At 53.5% G+C, this 19,583-nt stretch overlaps 1 protein-coding gene across 1 annotated transcript in view; it reads right to left on the bottom strand.

The window, feature by feature from the left end:
* Nucleotides 1–230: 230 nt before the first annotated feature.
* Nucleotides 231–19,583, bottom strand: part of SLC6A11 (solute carrier family 6 member 11) — a 146,757-nt gene continuing 127,404 nt past the window's right edge. Inside the window, exons 9-14 of the mRNA XM_004469541.4 lie at nucleotides 13,065–13,177; nucleotides 11,778–11,915; nucleotides 7,793–7,895; nucleotides 6,947–7,047; nucleotides 5,935–6,105; nucleotides 231–2,832 (exon numbers count right to left, since the gene is read on the bottom strand). Of these exons, the coding sequence (XP_004469598.3) occupies nucleotides 2,680–2,832; nucleotides 5,935–6,105; nucleotides 6,947–7,047; nucleotides 7,793–7,895; nucleotides 11,778–11,915; nucleotides 13,065–13,177 (779 nt within the window). The 3' untranslated portion in view covers nucleotides 231–2,679. The remainder of the gene's footprint in view (nucleotides 2,833–5,934; nucleotides 6,106–6,946; nucleotides 7,048–7,792; nucleotides 7,896–11,777; nucleotides 11,916–13,064; nucleotides 13,178–19,583) is intronic.

The raw sequence follows: 19,583 nt of genomic DNA, 5'->3' as shown, positions 1-19,583 counted from the left end.
TAAGGATTAAGGAGATGACTTCTAGCATATAGGAGCCCTTCCATAAACTGAAGCAAAGTGTGGCCTCCTGATTTAGGGTGTTTACATTTTATAAAACCAAGTTGAGATGGCAAGCTCAACCCATGAGACCAAGCTGGTTTTTTGGGGATATCATGGAGGTGACAAAAACAAAAACAAAACAAAACCAGGGAATAAAAAACAAAACCACTCGGCTGGGAACAGTGGCATGATAGTTTGTTCATTTCTTTAATTTTTAAAAATGAGTAAGCAGACAATCTTGTGCCCTTTGAATACCAAATAAAAACATTCATTATGCAAAACAGTACAACCTTTTTCATTATTTTAATAATACCGTAAATATCTCAGAAAGGATGTATTGTTTCTAATGAATATCAAAAAAGTCATCACAATAGCATGTCTCCCCTGCACCCACACTTCCCTCCCCACCCCCCCAAAGTTACCCAGATACTAGTAGCAAATTACAAAAAAAAAAAAAAAAAAAAAATCCGCCCACTGCCCTGCCCCATGAGTAGTGTTAAATGAGTCAAGTGTTAGGTGCCCCACGTACGATGCCCGTGCGTCGTGATGACACACGACGAGGATCCGTGCGTCTGTGAGAGCTGTTGGTGGAAAACCGGTAGCAGCAGCAGCAGTGAAGTTTCCCTCCCAGGGGCCTGCTGGGAGAAGGGCAGACGGGGACGGGTGCAAGCAGCAGGGCCAGCCCGGGCCCCTGTCTTCCCAGGGCCACAGCACAAGACGGCTCAGGGGAGAGGCTGGACTTGCCGAGGACAGGATGGGGGCGGCCTGTCTGGGAAGGAGTGGGCAGGTCTGGGCTGGGTGCACACAGTGGGGCTCCAGAGCTAGCATCCTGACCTGCTAGGGGGGCCCTGGGCACCCTGCTTAGCACCCCTGGGCCTTAGGTGGGAGCCGGCCAGAGCCGAAGAGCTGGGAGTGGAGGAACTTTGGGGTGAATCAAGCAGTTGGGTCCGCCTTTAGGCTAAGGTCCTAGCAAGGTCTCCTTTCTTCTGGCCCTATAGGAAACGGAAGCCTTAGCTTGGAGAAAGCTTGAGTTTCCACCAAATGAAACTGGGAATAGGAAGAGAAAGGAAGAGGAAGGTACCTTCTCCACCCCCAAATAACTCAGAACCCAAGGCAGAGACTTGACGTAAAAGCTAATTACAGAAGAAGAGAGCTGTCAGCCAGAGAGGTCTGCGGCCAGGCTCGGAGGGGCTGCCGGCCTCCTCGGCAGAGGCCAGGGGTGCATGGGGTAGAAGCGGGGTGCCCAGTGCTCTCCTCCAGTAAGAAAGCGGGGATGAGACCTCTGGGAAGGTTCTGCCAGTGGCAGGGAGGATTGGGGAGAAATGGAAGGAGCAGGGTGGTGGGAGAGGGAGGAGCAGAGGCGGCAGCGGGAGGGAGCAGAGGCTGCTGGGGACGGTGCAGGGGCTGTGCCTTCAGCACCTGCCCCTGGAGGCTGGTGGGAGGTCCACGACCAGAGCCGGCTGTGGGCAGTGCCAAGAAACGCCGCTGCAAGGAGGCTAGATGCTGTTTTCTGACCCAGAAAACCTGCCTCCACGGCGAGCCAGACCCCCACCCCAGCCAGCCCCCAGGCAAGCCAGCTCCCCACCCCAGCCAGCTCCCAGCCCACTGCAGGGCAGAGGGGAGAGCAGACCAGGGTCCCAAAGCAGCAGCCTTGGCCTTGGCGGCTGAGGACCCGGCTGGCCCTCAGAGAGGGGGCTGCTCACGGACGAACTCAAACCAGCGTTTCTGGCGGGGGGGGGGGGGGGGGGGAACACATGACACCATCACATCATTTCCATGGTAAAATCTGATTTTAAATGCATGGGCTTGTTTTAAAAGCATGCGGGGTTGGCGAGGGGGCTGGGGTTACGCCCTGCGGTCTTCAGAAAAATCTGAGTTCAAGGGCAGCTGGGTGAAGCTGGCGAGGGGCTGCCAAGAGAAGCCCAAAGGCCAAAAAAGGGCCTCAGCGGAGCTCACTCAGCCCGGCCCTCTGGATTCAGGAGACGGCGACTGGGTGCCCAGGGAATGGAAGGGAGCGTCCCGGGCCACTGAACGAGCTGGAGGCACCCAGGGGCGAGGGGGTGCAGGCTGCAACCCAGGAATCCAGAGGCCCCGCAGCAATGCTGTCTTCTCTGCCTTGAAGCCTTGCTCCCTGCAAACCACCTGCCAAGAGGGTCTGGCCTCGAAAAGGGGAGCTTCGGAGGAGAAACCTTCCCTGGGGGGTGTGGGAGGAGGGAGGTCAAAGATGGCCACGGACAAACAGCAGCCGTGGAATGGTCAGCTAAAAGGCCTGGAGGGGGGGCGGACGGGCATCTTACCCCACCCCACCTTCCCCACAGCCCAAGTATAAAAGTTTTACAATTTTATACACGTCTTCCTAACCCCTAAAAAAACATCGATTAAAAACCACAAGGAGATATTGCTAGCCGCTGTACAGTATTATCTCTTGGCAATGGTTACTTCCGTGATAATTGGGGGCCTGGAGGAGGACGTGACTCTAAACCAAAGTGGGCAGGGGACACCTTAAAATTAACTTGTTAATAAATCCTGTGCAAAACGAGCGAGCCCCTATCATTAGGTGAAGCATGTGTCTCAGGCGTTCCTTTATACACGTGGGGGGGAGGGGGAGGAAGCGAAGGATCCGAGGCGGCGGGCGGCAGCTCAGAAGTGCGTCTCCTTCTCTGTGATGGCTGCAATGGTGCCGTCGCCCTTGACTTTGGGGTCACAGTCATTAACCATCACCGTCCGTGGGCCGGCCCCAAGCTTGCCCTGCATTTTCAGATCGGCGCTGGGGACTGTCAACTTCCTGAATTTCTAGATGGTTGGAGAGAAGGGCTGAGTGAGGGGGGCTGCCGGGTGCCGGGGTCTGCCCCCGCCCCTCTCAGGGCAGACCCCTCCCATGGGGCTGGGGAGTCATCGTCAGCCCCAAGCCACTTGTAGTTGTGTGTCCTCAGTTTCCTCACCTGGAAGTAGGAACAGCGGTACCTACTTGCAGCGTTAAGGGAGGAGGCAGTAGAGGGAGTGCGGAGGTACCCGGCCTGCTGGAGAGCTGTGATCGGGGCCCCCTTTCTCGCCCCTTCCCTCTGGCGGGCTGCTCTGCAACTCGCTAGCTCTCCTGGGCACGTGCCCTCACCTCGCTGAGCTGCAGGTTCCTCGCCTGCAGGATGGGATCCTAAGTCTGCCTGCAAGGGCTGTGGTGAGGTGAGCAGGAGGGAAACCCTAGGGCTCTTTACAGGCTTGCTGGAAGAATGGTAAGTTTGCCACTGAAAGCCTTGTCACTGTGCTGCCGCCCGTCCGGGGGAACGTGAAGTGTGTGCAACGTGCTCCTTGGGCTATGCTCAGAGATGTACGCGTTATGGCTAAGGTGGGCTCGGGACTGCCCGGTTTCGCCAGCGCTCACCGCCTCAGCCTCGTGCTGCCTGGCAGGTGGCTGGCATTGGGCTCGGGGGTGGGATGGGGACGGGATGGGTATCTTCCCCTCTCTCCCGATGAGAGGGCGCGGCCAGGGGCAGACTCTGGAGACACGCTCCTCCCGCTATAGCGCCTTCCTACCCCTTGGCACAGCATGGCAGCCCGTAGCAAGCCCTTCCCCTGCGCTTCCTGGCTTCCCTCGGGACAAGACCCCAAGCCAGGATTTGGAGAACCCTTTCCGGACAGGAAACCCTTTCCCCAGGAAGGCTGGAAAGACTTTCGGGTGGCCAGTTTCTCATGCTCCAGGTTCTGTCTCCTCTTGTAAATCCTGCCGTGCTCAGAGGCTAAGCCAGCACTGTCCAGGCAGGATCAAACAGGCAAAAGCACCCATGTGGGCTGGGCTGGGCCCCCAGACAGCAGTGGAAGAGCTGGAGCTGGGTGGGAATCCCAGCGCTATCACTTAACCTCCCCGGGCCTGTTTCCTCATCTGTAAAAGGGGGATAGTAATGGCACCTGCCTTGTAGGATTATCCACAGGCCTCAAATAATTAGGCTAGACACAGAATTAGCGTGTGTTACTGTCTATCAGAATCACCCATCCTCACGCCAATTCTCCGAGGTAGGTGACATTGCCCTATTTTGCCTTGTGGTCAGCCAGCAGAACCTTCGTGGAAACTGAGGCTCGGGGAGGGGAACTAAAGGGCACGAGTTCTCCAGGAGGACCTCCAGAGAACTCACTCCCACTCATCAGCCCCCTGCCTGAGCCCAGGGCGTGCGACCCGGGGGCATGGAGGCAGCCCGGAGAAGCGGCCTCTCCTTCCTCTCTCCCACTCCTGGCCTGAGAGACCCTCTGGAGGATTCACCAGGAGATACCAGCAAAAGGCCCCCTGGAAGGCCAGGTGGAGAGCCCCAGGCCAGTGCCCCCTGGACACAGTTGGTCTGAGACCAGAACAACGAACCAGCCGCCCTCGGCCAGCTCTGCCCACCTGGCTGTGCTGCTGCTGAGCCCAGGTCTGGGGGCGGTGGTGGTGGACTGGCTGAAGCGACGCTGAGCTGGCCCTGGCCTCTGGCCCCTGCACACACACCACCCCGCCTTCCTCTCTCTAGGGTTGGGAGACAAATGTCTCCTGGGGTGTGGCAGGGACAGGACCCCGCAATGGGGCATGGCCTGACCAGCAGAGGAAGCCACCTGGATGTCCTCTGCAAGAGGCAGCAAGGCTCCAGGGACAAGTGCACAGACCCCAGAGCCAGCCACTCCACCACTCGGAGGCTGTGTGCCCTCGCCAAGCTGCTGTACTTCTCTGTGCTTCGGTTTCTTCCTCTGTAAAATGGGGACAAGAGTCTCCACGGCTACCTCCTAGGGTTGCTATGAGGACTAAACGGTTTAAAATTACTCAGGGGCTTAGAACAGTGTTTGGCACACAGCAAACACTGTTTGCTAAAGAAAGGAGAAACTAACTCCACCTGATTCACTGACTGGTTGGAAAGGAATCTAAGCAGACAGCTTACACTCTGGAGAAAGACGGACTTGGGTTGAAATTCAGTCTGCTAGCCAGAGACCACACAGTGCATGATTCTAGTTCTATGACATGTCCATAAAAGGCAAATCTATAGAGGCAGAAGGTAGACTGGTGGCTGCCTGGCATGGGAACAGGGACTGTCAGGGGATGTGAGGGATCTTTCCAGAGTAATGAAAAAATGTTCTAAAATGGATTTATGGTGATGCATGTACGACTTGGTAATGTTACTAAAAACCATTGTTTTGTACACCTAAGTTGGGTGAACGGGATGATGTAGAAAACATACTTCGATAAAAATTGTTAGAAAAAATCTGGTGTGCTAATTTTTGCCCGTGGGATCTTAGGCAAGTGATTTATTTTCTCTGAGCCTCAGTTTCCCCCACCTGTTAAAAGCAGGAAATGGTGCCTATGGCCCTGGGATGCTGTAAAACTAAATGTGGTACAGCACGTGGAGTCCTGGTGTGGTGAAGGCCCAGGACAGGTGCCCCCCGCCGCGACCCCACAAATGCTGCCTGGGGATGGGGCTTTCGTCAGCAGGGCAGGCAGAGCTAATGCTCGACCTCTGCCTCTCTGGGTTCGGGGTCCTGGCCTTAGCGCTGTGCATCCGGGAGCTCACTGAACCCTCTCCTGCTGTCACTCTCCTGCACAACGGAGGAAACCGAGGCTGTGTTCACGGAACCCCGCTCAGCCCCAGGCAGCGAGGGCACAGCCCCCGCCATCCCCGGGACTGACGCCTGCCGGGGAGAGGGCGAGGCGCGGCGCCCCCTGGCGGTGGCGGCGCCCCCTGGCGGTGGCGGCGCCCCCTGGCGGTGGCGGCGCCCCCTGGCGGTGGCGGCGCCCCCTGGCGGTGGCGGCGCCCCCTGGCGGTGGCGGCGCCCCCTGGCGGTGGCGGGTGGTGGCGCTGCCCGCCCGCGCCTGCGCTCAGCCCGGGTGGCCCGCCCCCCGCGCCCCCCGCGCCCCCCGCGCCCCCGCCCCGGCCCGCTCACCTCGGGCAGCGTGCCCTCCGTGTTCCACACCTTGAGGAAGACCCAGAGCGGGATGCAGAGCATGGAGGACAGGGCCATGAGCCAGCCGATGCCGTAGCCCCAGGCGGGGTAGGTGTAGACGTTGTTGTACTTGAGGGGCTTGTACTTGACCAGGAAGAAGATGAAGATGCCCTGCGGGGGGGCGGGGAGAGGGCCTGGGGTGGCCTTCAGCCCTGCTTGGCCACGGGGCGCCCGGGCACCGACCCGCGAGGTTGGCAAGGGGGGGGCTGACCCCACGTGGCGCCCCAGAGCCCCTGCCCGGGGTCTCCCTGGGGGCGGGGGGGGCCCGGAAGCTCGGCCCCCCAGCGCCGGATTCGCAGCAGGCACAGAGCCGGCTCCGGGGCGGCCAGGGGCCCGCAGCACAGGCTCGGGACCCCCGGCCGGGCTGGGGCTGGGAGGCCCTGCCCGCTCGCCCCCGAGCCCTCCTCCCCTGCCTCTGCCCGGCTAGGAATCTCTATGTTTTCCCTAGGTGCTTCGCGGGCTCGGTTTCAAGGCCTTTTTCCAGAACTGTGACGGGCTGCGAAGATGGGCAAGATGTTTTGAGAGAATTCCAGGGCCAAGACGGGGGTGGAGAGAGATGAGGTGGCTTTTTTATTCAACACCGGCTCAGGAGGCCCCGCTCTGGTCTGGTCTGGGGGGCAGACCGTAAGCCGTGGCTTGCCCCTCGATTCTGCGGCATCGGGGGTTCACATCCACGCAAAACCGTCCCTGCGGCGTGATCCTCCCAGCCCCCTGGGGCCCATATCAGCGCCCGCTCTTTGGGTTTCAATGCGAGGACCCAGGCAGGGAGTGACTGGCTCACTGTCACCCAGCCAAACGGTGTCTGAGCTGGGGTGCAGATGGGCCCCCCTCCCCCAAGCACAGGGACTGTCCCGCAGGATGCCAGGCGGCCCCCAGGGCCGGGCCGAGGGCTCGAGCAGCAGCTCCCAGGGCTCGAGAGCGGGTGGGCGCCTGGCTCCTGGCCGGTCCTTACTGCACAGATTCCTGGCGTCACCACCTTCCAGCACCATTTGATGAGCCACAGCGGCCGGTAGCCGATCATGTCTTCGATGTTATCATAGAACCGGTTGCTTCCTGTCCAGAACCAGACAGACAGACATGCGTCCCCCAGGGAATTTCTGCATGAGACTCAGAGGAGAGGCAGGGGGTGGAGTAACTGTGCATGTGACCCCAGCGACAGCCTGAAAACCTCCAAGGCTTCCGGGAGGTGGGGTTTCAGGATGAACTGCAGGAGGTGCGGATCCTGCTCTGAGCTTGGATGAATTCTCCTGGGCGACGGGCGGTTAGGGAAACGGCGAGGGGCTTCTGAGGGCACGGGAGGCTGGCAGAGGCGAGGGGCCCGCCACCTTTCATGAGGGCTGGGGGTCTGAAGGTGGGGGCCTGGACAGGCTGCCCGTGAGCAGGGCGGTCTGCCTTAGTGAGGGGGTGTCCATCGCCTGACAGCCCTAGCCCCGCGGGGGGTTTCCGCAGGGGCCAGGCACCACGTTGCTGCTGTGCCTGTGTTATCTCCTCCGTGGAGACGTGGTGATGACCGCCCCGTTTTACAGATGGGGAAACTGAGTCTCAGGGACAGAAGGATGGGCCCAAGGTCACGGAGGCTGTCAGAGGCCAAGACGGGGCTCCCACCAGGACCCATTGGGCCCCAAAGCCTGATGCCTGAGCCCTCCAGTGCCCTGCAGGGCTGCAGAAGCAGGCGCGGCCCTGACAAGTGGGAAGGGCCCAGGGAGTCCCCGAGGAGAAGAAGGAGGCGGCTCGGGAGCCGGCCTCCTGGGCACCGTGGCTGGCAGCGGGGCTGTGGACTGGCTTGGCCGCCACTCACCGTACACCCAGCCGATACAGACGCACTCGAAGATGGCCACAAAGAGAAGGCACATCCCACTGGCGGCGTAGGAGTCAAAGAGCTGGAAGATGTACATGCCACCCTGCAGGGGGAGTGGAGAGAGGAAATGACAGACGGATGAGGGACACGCAGGTGAGCAGGGCAGCCCAGCCGGCCTCAGGAGGGGGCCCTGCCGCTCGGACCAGCCCTCACGGAGTCAGTTTTGCTGGCGCAGGCTGTTTCTCCCTACTCTGGCAAAACCTTGCTCACTCTGCACCTGGCGTCCCCGATACACCGTCCTCGGTGGTCTGCTGGGGTCGCATATGGTTTGTCCTGACCCGCCTCTCCCTTCCCAGCTCTGCGCCTACCAGAAAATCATACCCTGAAGGCTGGGCAGCCTCAGCTGCCCCCCTGGATGGCCGTGACAGCCACCTGGCCGGCCTCCCTGCCTCTAACCTCCCCCTCCCCAGCCCTCCCACACACCAGAGGGCTGTGGGAGAGGGGAGAACTCTTTGGAGGCAACCCTGTCACTCTCCGGTTTAAACTAATTCGTTGGCTGCCTCAGCCTGCCGGTCAGAAATGCATCCTCCTCACTGGCCCTGTGTCCCCTTCCTAGCAGCCACACTCAACAGTTCTCTTGACAGACCTCAGGGCCATCTCACTCTGTGCCTTCGCACATGCTGTTCCCTTTTTGTTTGGTATGTTCCTTCCAAGTTCAGCTCAAATGTCACCGCCACCAAGAAGTCTTCCCGGACACCCCAGTCTCATTCTTTCTTTGGGCCGCCCTAGCACATTTTGTGGACTCAGTGGAAAAACAGCGCTCCCCTGCCAGCTGCTGCAGAAGCTTCTGAGTTTCCACAGGGGAAGGCCTGCATGCCAGTCCTCTTTGTATCTCCAGGGCTTAGCACAGGGTCTGGTGCACAGTAGGTGCCTGACTAATGTACGTGGAATCACGGGGTATGAGCTCCACGCATGGAGGGACTGTGGCTCATTCAGAGCCGTGCCCCAGCTTCAGGGCCGGTGCTTGGCACGCCAGCCGGTGCACAGCTGATCTTTGTGGAGTGAGGGCTTGGCAGTGGGCTCGCCCTCAAATACACAAGCCTGTGACGATGAGGTTCAGAAGACGCCCTGGGAGGTAGGGGCTCAGCGGGATGAGGGGGTCTGGGAAGGCTTCTCGAGGAGGGGTGGAGGGCATCTGGGGGCAGAGGAGGCATGGCCAGTGCAGAGAGAGGACTTGGGTTCTATCCCCAAGGTCTTTATAACACAACGAGGGTGCTTGGGGCACACTTGAAGGCCTGGGAAATAAAAGTGAAGAAGGGAGAAAGGATGGAGAGCGGGGTTTGGGGGGCTCAAAATGCTGGGACAGTGGGTTAAGAAGTCAGGCTAAAACCTAGACCCCTGTATGGCTGCCATGGGGAACTACTTGCAGTTAGGCTGCCCCCTCTGTGCTCCCAAAGTTCTCAGGGTTTCCTTCTCTCATACATGGACTGCAGTCCTGGGAATATCTATTCCCTCTTTCATCTCTTCAGCCATACAAGGAATAACACCTCAACTGCCCACAGAGGCAGACAGGTACTTAGAAATGAGAAAAGTGGGCTGTGGGGTATGATACTAGGGAGTGGTGGAGACTGTGACTAAAAGACCCCAGTTGGCCACACAACTCTGGTCAATCGCTGTTGGGGGACCCAGGCCTGGGTGTGGCCAGATCTGCCAATTTTCCAGGAAATGCCAGAGTTCCAGATTTTCATGGGAAATCTTTCTCTTTCATCATTGGCAATCTCTCCATATTGTTAAAAAACACCATGAGAACTGAACAAAATAGATTTCTGGGCCTTCTCTGGTCTGGGGTCTCCCATCTGTGATAACTCCAGGGGATTTTCAGGTCTGTGAGGATTCGAAGCAGCTCTGTGACTAGCTCAGAGCTTGGATTTCTGTTCCTCTGTTACGCCATCGTGTTAAAACCTAAGACCACTCTCCAAATTACTCGTGTCTCCTTCTGTGAAAAATCATAAAGAAGAAACCCTTATATAGTGTTCACAGGCAGTGGGCTCCATTTTAACTGCTTCCCATGTCTTATTCCACTTGATCCCTCCCAATACAACTGCAAAGTATTGTGCACTACTAATGCACTACTTTATCCCCCAATGTTCCTAAGGGGAAACTGAGGTACAGAGAGGGGAGAACACTTACCAAAGATCACGGAACTAGTAAGTCCCGGGGCTCAGGTTGGGCCAGTGCAGCATGGCCGCTGAGTCCACACGCTTAACCACCCCACCACACTGCCCCGATGGAAAAAAACTGCTGTCCTAGTTTTTCCTTGGAGCTGAGCCTTAAATGTGCATAAATGAGGTGGCAGATCCTGCCAGCAATTACCGTGAAGGCCGAGGCTGACACGGCCCATTTGGCAATCCTAGCTTTCTGGTGTAATGGCTCAAGACAGTCCTCTGTGGGGGTGGAGGGCTGGCACGTGAAGCCCGAGCCTCTGATTACGCGTGGTCTTGGGCGGCTGCGGTGCCAGCTCCCTCACGGTTCTCGGGGGGCCATAAGGCACCCCTTGGGCAGAGGCTGGGGTGCCTGGAGTGTTGGGTCCAGCCAGGAATGCCCGTCCCAAGCCTTGCTTTCCTTGTAACCTCATCGCTGTTAGCCTCTTTAACGCATTGCGTGAACCCCCCAATTTGTATGTGACAAAAGACTCTACTCTGTGTAATTAATCAGCCCTTAATGAGGCCCTGCTTGCTGGAACGCCCGGTTTCCCTGCGTGGGGAAGAGATGAGGTGGAAAACAGGAAACGTCTCACCATTCATTTGCCTGAGCGATGATCATCACCCTCATTAATGTGACAATGAGTAGGAGAAGTAGCCAGACCAGCCACCGCGCCACTGAGCGCCCGCCCCGGGCCAGGCACCGAGCTGGCAACAGGGCCCTGCTCTGTTCTCACAGGACTCGCGGGGTGGTGGGGGAGATGGGCGCGCAGACGGAACGCTGTGAGGGCAGGAAAGATGCTCGACGGAGCTCTGAGCAGAGAATGAGGGGCTGGGGGCAAGAAAGAGGGAGGAAGTACAATGGTGGCCAGGATGAAAACAGGGCAGGCTTCCAGGAGGAGGTGATGTTTGAGCTGAGAACTGGATGATGAGTAGGCTCAACAAGGTGACATGAGCCCCAGTGCTTTCTAGGACCACCTAGAAATCATCCGTTGTTTTTACTGACTCTGAGGTACTTCATTTCACTTCATATTTCTTACAAAATCTCTTCTTGTCTGCAGGCAACAGGGTTTTCCCTTTTTTGGGGGGTGGGGAGAGGAGTGTGAGAAGAAAGACACCTAGTCTCACCTTTGCAAAACCCGTGAGAAAGTATTTATTAGAGAGGATGGCTGCAGGAGGGGAGAGAAGCATAGTTTTTGGTTTGGTTGGTTTTTCGGGAGGTACGGGGGATTGAACCTAGGACCTCGTACATGGGAGGCAGGCACTCAACCACTGAGCTACAGAGAAGCACAGTTTTATATGTCAGTCTTAACTTTTGGGTCATGGTGAAGCCCTCTTGCCCTGCAGCCCCCAGAAGGGACAATGAGAAGAGGGGCACACATGGAGGGCTGAGGCTGGACCCAAATTCATCATGCTTGTCTATTCTCAGGGACCGCCCCCCTCCAGAAAAGCCTGTATGCCCTTGAGGCCAGCCATAGGTGACTAGTTTAGCCCCCTCCGCCCAGAGCTTAGTCAGGGGTGCCCCAGGCTGCAGACACGCACGCTGGCGCGGTGCGCCAGGCATTTCGGGCGGGTGGTTTATCTCCCTCTTTGCACCAGCAGCTGCCTGTGAGCACTGACGCCTGCAGGACGCTGTGCCAGGCACCCAGCGAGAACTCTCCCTCGCTTCTCCCAGCGACCCCCCAGGAAGGTGAGAAGCCAAGCCGGGGAGGAGGGTCTGCACCTGGTCGACTTCAGAGCCGGCCTTTGGCACCCCCGCGCCCCCGGCCCTCCCGGTCGCTCACCTCCGTGAGCATCACGAGGCCCAGGAAGTAGGAGATGACCGACAGCGCCAGGATGAGCAGCTCCCGCCGATAGCCCCTCCGGAAGACCTTGGGGTACATGTCCACCACGGCGGTCACCAGGCTTTCCACGCACACGAACTGGCCGGGGCGGAGACGCTGGCGTGAGGCCGCGGGAGGCGCCACCCCCAGGCAGCCTTCCCGTCCCGCCCGCGCTCGCTCGCACCACCGGGGGGAAAGAGGAACGCTCCCGGCCGGCCTGACGGAGCGCAGCGCCACGTGCCCATTTAGCAGAGGGGAAAGGTGAGGCCAGCGAGGGCGCTGAGCGCGCGCGCGAGGAAGGGGCGCAGCCAGGGCGTGAACCTCTGGGACCCCCTCTTCTCCCTCTTGCCGCCCCTTGCCTGCTCTGTGCCGGGTCCCCCGCTGGGGTCACGGATCTAAGTGAGACCCTGCCTCTGCTCTTGGGCAAGGCGGGCATCTGCCACCGTGCCCTGAGCTGAGCGCTCCACGGGTGGCAGGCCCCGGCCAGGCTCTTGATCCGCTCCTTCTCCAATCCTGCCATCGTCCCCCTGCCCTTTGCTCCTGGTGGGAAAGAGCCCCCCTGCCTAGTTGGGGGTCACCGGAGCTGAGACAACAACCCCCGCTTCTCGGTGCAGAAAAAGGGAAAATGCGTAAATGGATAGGCTGCGAGTTCTCATCCAGCTCCCTCTCCGAGGAAGCAGAGGGTGGTCCGAGAAAAGTCTCCAAGTGGAGACGAGAACAGACAGGAGGGCAGGCGGGACATGGGGAGAGCCGGGCCCCTGGCTCCGTGGCCCCGGCGGAGAGGTGGGGGACAGGAAGGAGGAGGCCTTCCTTGGTCCCTGCCCTGAGCTAGGGGGCGGGGGCGGGAGAGGGAGCGGGTGGGGCTGCCGGAGCCACGCTGCTCACCGATGCCCACTTGGAGCACGTCTCTGCTTCGCTGGTGGTGTGGACAGGGTGGAAGCAGTTTGGCAGAATGGCGATATTTAGTGATTTAAAAAAAAAATTGAATTGGATTAAAAAAACAAAAATTGGGACTTGGGAATCCCAGGTAAGGAAAACGGGGTTGATGATGAGCTGGAGGGACTGGAGCAGCTGTGTTTGGGGGTGACTGTGGGGAGCCCCTGGCTGGGCGGGAGGGTGTGTTGGGAAGGGAGAGGGTAGGGCAGCGGCCGCCAGGCTGGGGCCTCCCGCAGAGCAGCGCCGGCCGCCCGCCTCCTGGCCTGGGACCCCCGCCTCCCCGCCCGGGCCCCGCCGCCTCCCTCCCCTTACCTGGCTGTCCAGACCGAGGAAGATGAGCATCATGAAGAAGAGGGTGGCCCACAGCGGGGACAGAGGCATCATGGTGACAGCCTTGGGGTAAGCAATGAAGGCCAGGCCGGGGCCTGGAGAGGAAGGGGCGAGAGAGAGGCGCTGGGCGGGGGTCGCGGCCCCCTCGTCGCGTGTCCTCTTGACCCGTCCTTCACAGAGCGCTTCCCTGGGCCCGGGGCCCTGCTGTTTCTCCCCAAAGCCCCTGAACTGCCCCCACTACCTGTGCAGCGGGGCCTCTACGGATGCCCATTTGGCGGATGAGCAAGCTGAGGCCCAGAGAGCTAAGAGAGGGCAGAGCCCGGAAGGGCCAGGATTCAAACCCGGGTTGGTCTCACACAGACCTGCCGCGCTCCCCGGGAGTCCTCAGGCCCACCCCAGAGATTCTGTCAGTCCAGGGCGAGGCAGAGACCATCACCCCAGCAACTCCAGTGAAGGTAGGCAAGGGTCCCACCTTGGAGAAATGCTGTCCCCTCGCCCCCGGGCTGACTCTCCGTTTGGGCCCCTCGCCTCCTGTCCCAGGGCCACACTCCCCTATTTCAACTGCTCCAAATACGAGGCGTGCCCTGCTTGCCCTAGGATGACTCGATAATTTCAGGGGAAGTCCCCGATGTTCCAGCACGGTGGCTAAGGGCACACAGGCTCTGTCGCCAGGTGTCCTGGATTCAAATCCCGGCTCTTATTATTTACTGTGATCTGTGTCTTATGTTTCCTCAGCTGAAAAATGGGGATAATAAAGTCCTACTCCATAGGGCATGTCTGGGAATTCAATGAGATAGGACGGAATACAAAGAGCACATAGAAAGGTAAATGCTCCATAAACGTTCTCTCTGATGATTTGTTTTTTACTTTTAAAAAACAGCTTTACTAAGGTATGATATGCACAGGAAGCACCCGTTTTAAGGGTGCAGTTCAATGAATTTTGTGAAGTTATCTGCCCTGATAACCACCACTGCAACCAAGATATAGAACATTTTCACGGCGCACCCCTGCAATCTGTCCACGTCTGTTCCCTGTCGTCGCCCTGGGCAACCAATGATCCAATTTTTTTTCACCTTCAATTAGCTTTGCACGTTTGACCTCGGAGTGGAATTGTTGGGTCATATGGCAAGGGTGTGTTTTAACCTTATAAGAAATGCCAAGCTGTTTTCCAAAGTAGCTGTGCCTTTTTCAATTCCTACCAGCAATGTTCAAGGCATCCAGTGGGTCCACATTCTCGCCAACACTTGATATTATCAGTCTTATTAATTTTAGCCATTATAATGGGTATGAAGGATTCTACTATTACTGGTTTAATTTATATTTCTCTAATGACTAATGATATTGAGTATTTTCACATATGCCTATTGGCCAATCTCATATTTTCTTTAGTGAAGGCCCTGTTTCAGTTTTCCTTCTACCCATTTTTATTTGGTTATCTTTTTGTTGAGTTTTGAGAGTTCTTTATATATTTAGGATATAAATCCTTTGTCAGAGAGGGATTAAAAATATTTTCTCCAAGTCTGTGGCTTACATTTTCATTTGCTTAATGGTGTCTATTGAAAAGCAGAAGTTTTAAATGTTCCAATTATTTGTTGCTAGTATATAATAAATACATATTTTTGTTTTTGTCCCTTTATCCTGTGGCCTTGCTAAATTCACTTATTTATTCTAGTAGCTTTTTTTTCCTCTTGTAGGTTCCTTAGATTTCCTATGTAATCAATCATGTTATTTGTGAATAAAGACAGTTTTTACTATTCCTTCATAATCTTAATGCTTTAAATTTTTTTCTTGCCTTATTGTACTCTCTAGAAACGCCAATAAAATAAAGCACAAAAACAGAGAGAACATGCATCCTGGCTTTATTCCCAATCTTAGGGAAAAGCATCCAGTATTTCATAATCAGGAAACTCACGTTGGTACAATACTTTAAACTAAATTACATTTTTATTCGTATTTTACCAGCTTTTCCCCTAATGTCCTTTTTCTGTTCCAATATCCAATTCAGGATCCCACATTGCATCCAATTGTTGTATCTCCTTGGTCTCCTCCAATCTGTGACAGTTTCTCAGTCTTTTCTTATCTTTCATGACTTAATACTTTTGATGACTACTGGTCATTATTTTGCAGAATGTCTCTCAATGTGGGTTTGTCTGATATTTTCCCATGATGAGACTGAGGTTATTCATTTTTGGCAAGGACACCACAGAATTGATGTTGTGTCCTCCTCAATGCAATCATGTCAGAAAGTCTTACTACTGGTGATGAGCTTGATCACTTGATTAAGTCAGGGTCGACCAGAAGTTTCATTACTGTAACGTTACCATTTTTCCATTTGGATCTGATAAGTACCTTGGGGACATACTTTGAGATTCTGAAAATGTCCTGTTTCTCCTGAAACTTTTGCCTACTGATTTTAGCATCTGTTGGTGGATCTTGCAACAATGATTATCGTTGTGTTTACCTAATGGTAATTTCACATTTCCCTTATTCCTTCTCTATTTACTAACTGGAATTCTAAGGAAGCGCTTTTCCTTCACCTCCATTTTTTAATTTATTCAATTATTTTTGTATCTTTATGGACTCCCGGAGATTTAGTTTATTCTATTGATCATAAATCCAATATTACCGTTACTTATACTGGTGCTCAAACTCTTCCAGTTTTGGCAATTGGGAGCTTCTTTAGGTTGACTCCCATGTCCTTTTGGCATGTTTCCATCCCTGTTCTGAGCACTTCCTTATTTTCTAGCACCACCAAATGTTCTAGCTTCATCTTGTCTTGCCCCAGCACTTGCATCAACTGCTTCTCCAAGGAGCCTTGGTTCCTTTTATTGAAGAATGGTGTTTAGAAACCAGGATCTGGGCCCTGGGGTGTGCTCATTGCTAGTGGGATGTCATTGCTTCTAGGCCCTCTCAGCACACTAATCTAGGAAATACATACATACATACATATATATATTACACCCCCCCCACACATACACATATTTTTATATCTATCTGTATATAAACTAAAAACCATGAGTTCATACTGATATTTCCAATTCCAGCCCAATGTCATAACTTCCCCTTCTTTATATGTAACTTTTTCCCCAGACAGTGAAAACCTATCTTTTATTATGTATAATGTATTTATTTATATGTTCAATTTTAATATGCCTACAGAATGAAGAATTGCTAACCCATATCCCTATGATAAAGGTTTATTGACAAGAGCACACTTACTTTTGTTTTCAGCCATATAGTATCCAGTCAAAATACTGCTTTCTGAAGTTATTTAGGTTAGTTTTTTTCTTCCTCATCCCCTTCAGTGTGGTTTCACTATTCATTTGTAATACAGTTAAGCTCACTTGTTACTATTTGCATTACATTTTGGGTTCTACCCACTAGAAGTAATTATTTATTTGGGGGATATGTGAAATATTACCATGGTTCTAAAAGTCAGCACTAATAAAAATATACAGGCAGTGTTGCTTCCCTACTACCTCATTTCCATTCCTCCCTTCTTCCCACCCACCTTCTGCAGTTAGCCAATCTCTTCAGTTTCTCGTTTTTTCTTTCTATAGTTCTTTTGCACAAATGAGCAGAAATATTTTCTTACATCCCCTTCTTTCTTGCATGATGGCTAGTATACTACAGATACTTGCTTTTCTTTTTTTACTTAACAGTATATCCTATAAATCAGTCCATATCAGCTCATAGAGATCTCCCTCTTTCATTTTTATAGTGATACAGTACTAGATCGTATGGCTATACAATAGTTTATATAAATACTCTCCTATGTATGGTATTTAGGTTGTTTCCAATATTTTGAAATTACCAACAATACTGCAACAAATAACCCTGTAGATATAGCTGAATTCCTCTCCAGGTGAGCTATAGCCAGTTTGCAGACCTACCAGCTATGTATGAGAACAGCTTTCTGTACGGCTTCATCAATGGGAATGTGTTGTCACACTTTTAATGTGTGCCAGTCTGGTAAGTGACAAGTGGTACCTCAAGGCTGTTTCAATTTGCATTTCTATAATTATTAGTGAGTTTCAACATTCTTTTATGAGTCTGACAGTCATTTTTAAGAAGGGCCATCCTTCTGTGAATTATCTGTTTGTCTTTTCCCATTTTCCTATCAGGTTTTTGGTCCTTTCACCCTCAAGATTTTTTGTTTGTTTTTTTTAAATTTATTTTTTATTTATTTCTCTCCCTTCCCTGCCACACCCCCTCCAAGTTGTCTGCTCTCTGGGCCCATTCACTGTGTGTTCTTCCGTGTCCACTTGCAGTTTTGTCAGCGGCACCGGGAATCTGTGTCTCTCTTAGTTGTGTCATCTTGCTGCGTCAGCTCTCCGTGTGTGCGGCGCCACTCCTGGGCAGGCTGTGCTTTTTTCACACTGGGCGACTCTCCTTGCAGGGTGCACTCCTTGTGCATGGGGCTCCCCTACGCGGGGGACACCCTGTGTGGCATGGCCTCCTTGCGTGCATCAGCACTGTGTGTGGGCCAGCTCACCACATGGGTTTGAACCCTGGACCTCTCATATGGTAGGCGGACGCTCCATCAGTTGAGCCCAATCTGCGTCCCTGTTTTTTTTTTTTTTTAAAGATTTATTTATTTATTTAATTTCCCCCCCTCCCCTGGTTGTCTGTTCTCGGTGTCTATTTGCTGCGTCTTGTTTCTTTGTCCGCTTCTGTTGTCGTCAGTGGCACGGGAAGTGTGGGTGGCGCCATTCCTGGGCAGGCTGCACTTTCTTTTCACTCTGGGCGGCTTTCCTCATGGGCACACTCCTTGCGCGTGGGGCTCCCCGACGCGGGGGACACCCCTGCGTGGCAGGGCACTCCTTGCGCGCATCAGCACTGCGCATAGGCCAGCTCCACACGGGTCAAGGAGGCCCGGGGTTTGAACCGCGGACCTCCCATGTGGTAGACGGACGCCCTAACCACTAGGCCAAAGTCTGTTTCCCTGTTTTTGTTTTTTGAGGTACCAGGGGCTGGGGACTGAACCTGGGACCTCATACGTGGGAAGCTGGTGCTCAACCAATGAGCCGCATTGGCTTCCCTGAGTTGTTTTTTTCCGTTTGTTTTGCTTATTTTTGTTTTGTTTTTTCAGGAGGCACCAGGACTTCCCATGTGTGAGGCGAGTGCTCAGCCACTTGAGCCACATCCACTCCCTGTCCCTCAAGTTTTAAGAGTTCTTTAATACCCCTCAGTATATTGAGGGATATTAGCCCTTCGTCTGTCATACATGTTGTGGATGTTTTCTTGTGGATTATCAGGGTCTTTTTCTTTTTGTTTATGGTGGGAATTTCTGCCATGCATTTTTTTTTTTTTATTCCTATGAGTCAAATTTACCTTATTTACTTGCCTCTGGATTTTATTATTTTATTTTTAAAGGAGCTTTGGTTACAAAAATATTATATCAAGAATATAGGGGATTCCTATATAGCCTACCCCATTCGTCCCCTCCCCCCACTTTTCCCAATTAACAACATCTTTCATTAGTGTGGCACATTTCTTACAATTGATGAACCCATATTGAAGCACTGCTACTAACTGTGGACTATAGTTTACATTATAGTTTATATTTTGCCCCACCAATTTCATAGGTTTTGACAAAACATATAATGGCCTGTATCCAGCATTGCAATGTCATGCAGGACAACTCCAATGTCCCCAAAATGCCCCCATGTTACATTTCTTCTTCCCTCTTCCTCCCCTCAGAACCTCTGGTGGCCTGCCTCTATATCAATGATACAAGTTCTTCCATTGCTAGAATAAAAATGTCATTTATTATGACTAATGCAATTTAGTCCATAGTTGCATTCCCATTATATTTGTTCACTCCTCAATCTTGAGGATTTGGGGATGGTGATGCCCACTCTGCTTCTGATTGAGAGGGGGCTTAGATCCCATGGGGCAGATGGATGGAACTGTCTTACTTGCAGTTGCACACACTCTGTTTTTTGGGATGGGTGTTTTCCATGCACAACCTTTTGTTAGTTGTCCTGGGTGAGTCCAACGAGCTGGAGAGTAGGCGTTGGCTGCACCTCTGTGGAGATTCAGGGCTCAATTGGCCCTGAGCAGACTAAAGGAATTAACCCATGTTTTCTTCTAGTACCCACATGGTTTCAGTTTTTTTACATTTAGTTCCCAGCCCATTTGACGTTTATTCTTGTGCATGGTATGTGATAAGAATCTGATTTTATCTTTTATCAAATAGTTACTCACTTGTTCCAACATTATTTCTCAAAAAGTACATCTTTAGTCCAGTGATTTGAGATACCATCTTTATCATATACTAAATTTCCATATGTCTGCTTCTGGACTGTCTATTCAATTCCATGGTCTATTTGTCTATAGTGCATGTTGTCTCATTATACAGCTTTATAGAATGTGCTAATGTCTGGAAAGGCAAGTTTCCCCTTGTGGCTTTTCTTTCTCAATGTTTCCCTGGCTATTGTGCTTGCTGGCTTTTCCAGTGGAACTTTAATTACTTTGTCTAACTCCATAAAATAGCTT

This window comes from Dasypus novemcinctus, chromosome 26 (genome assembly GCF_030445035.2).
Source record: "Dasypus novemcinctus isolate mDasNov1 chromosome 26, mDasNov1.1.hap2, whole genome shotgun sequence".
In the NCBI taxonomy this organism is placed as follows: domain Eukaryota; kingdom Metazoa; phylum Chordata; class Mammalia; order Cingulata; family Dasypodidae; genus Dasypus; species Dasypus novemcinctus.
The sequence above is the reverse complement of the archived record's forward strand: the minus strand, read 5'-3'. Positions and strand labels throughout refer to the sequence as shown.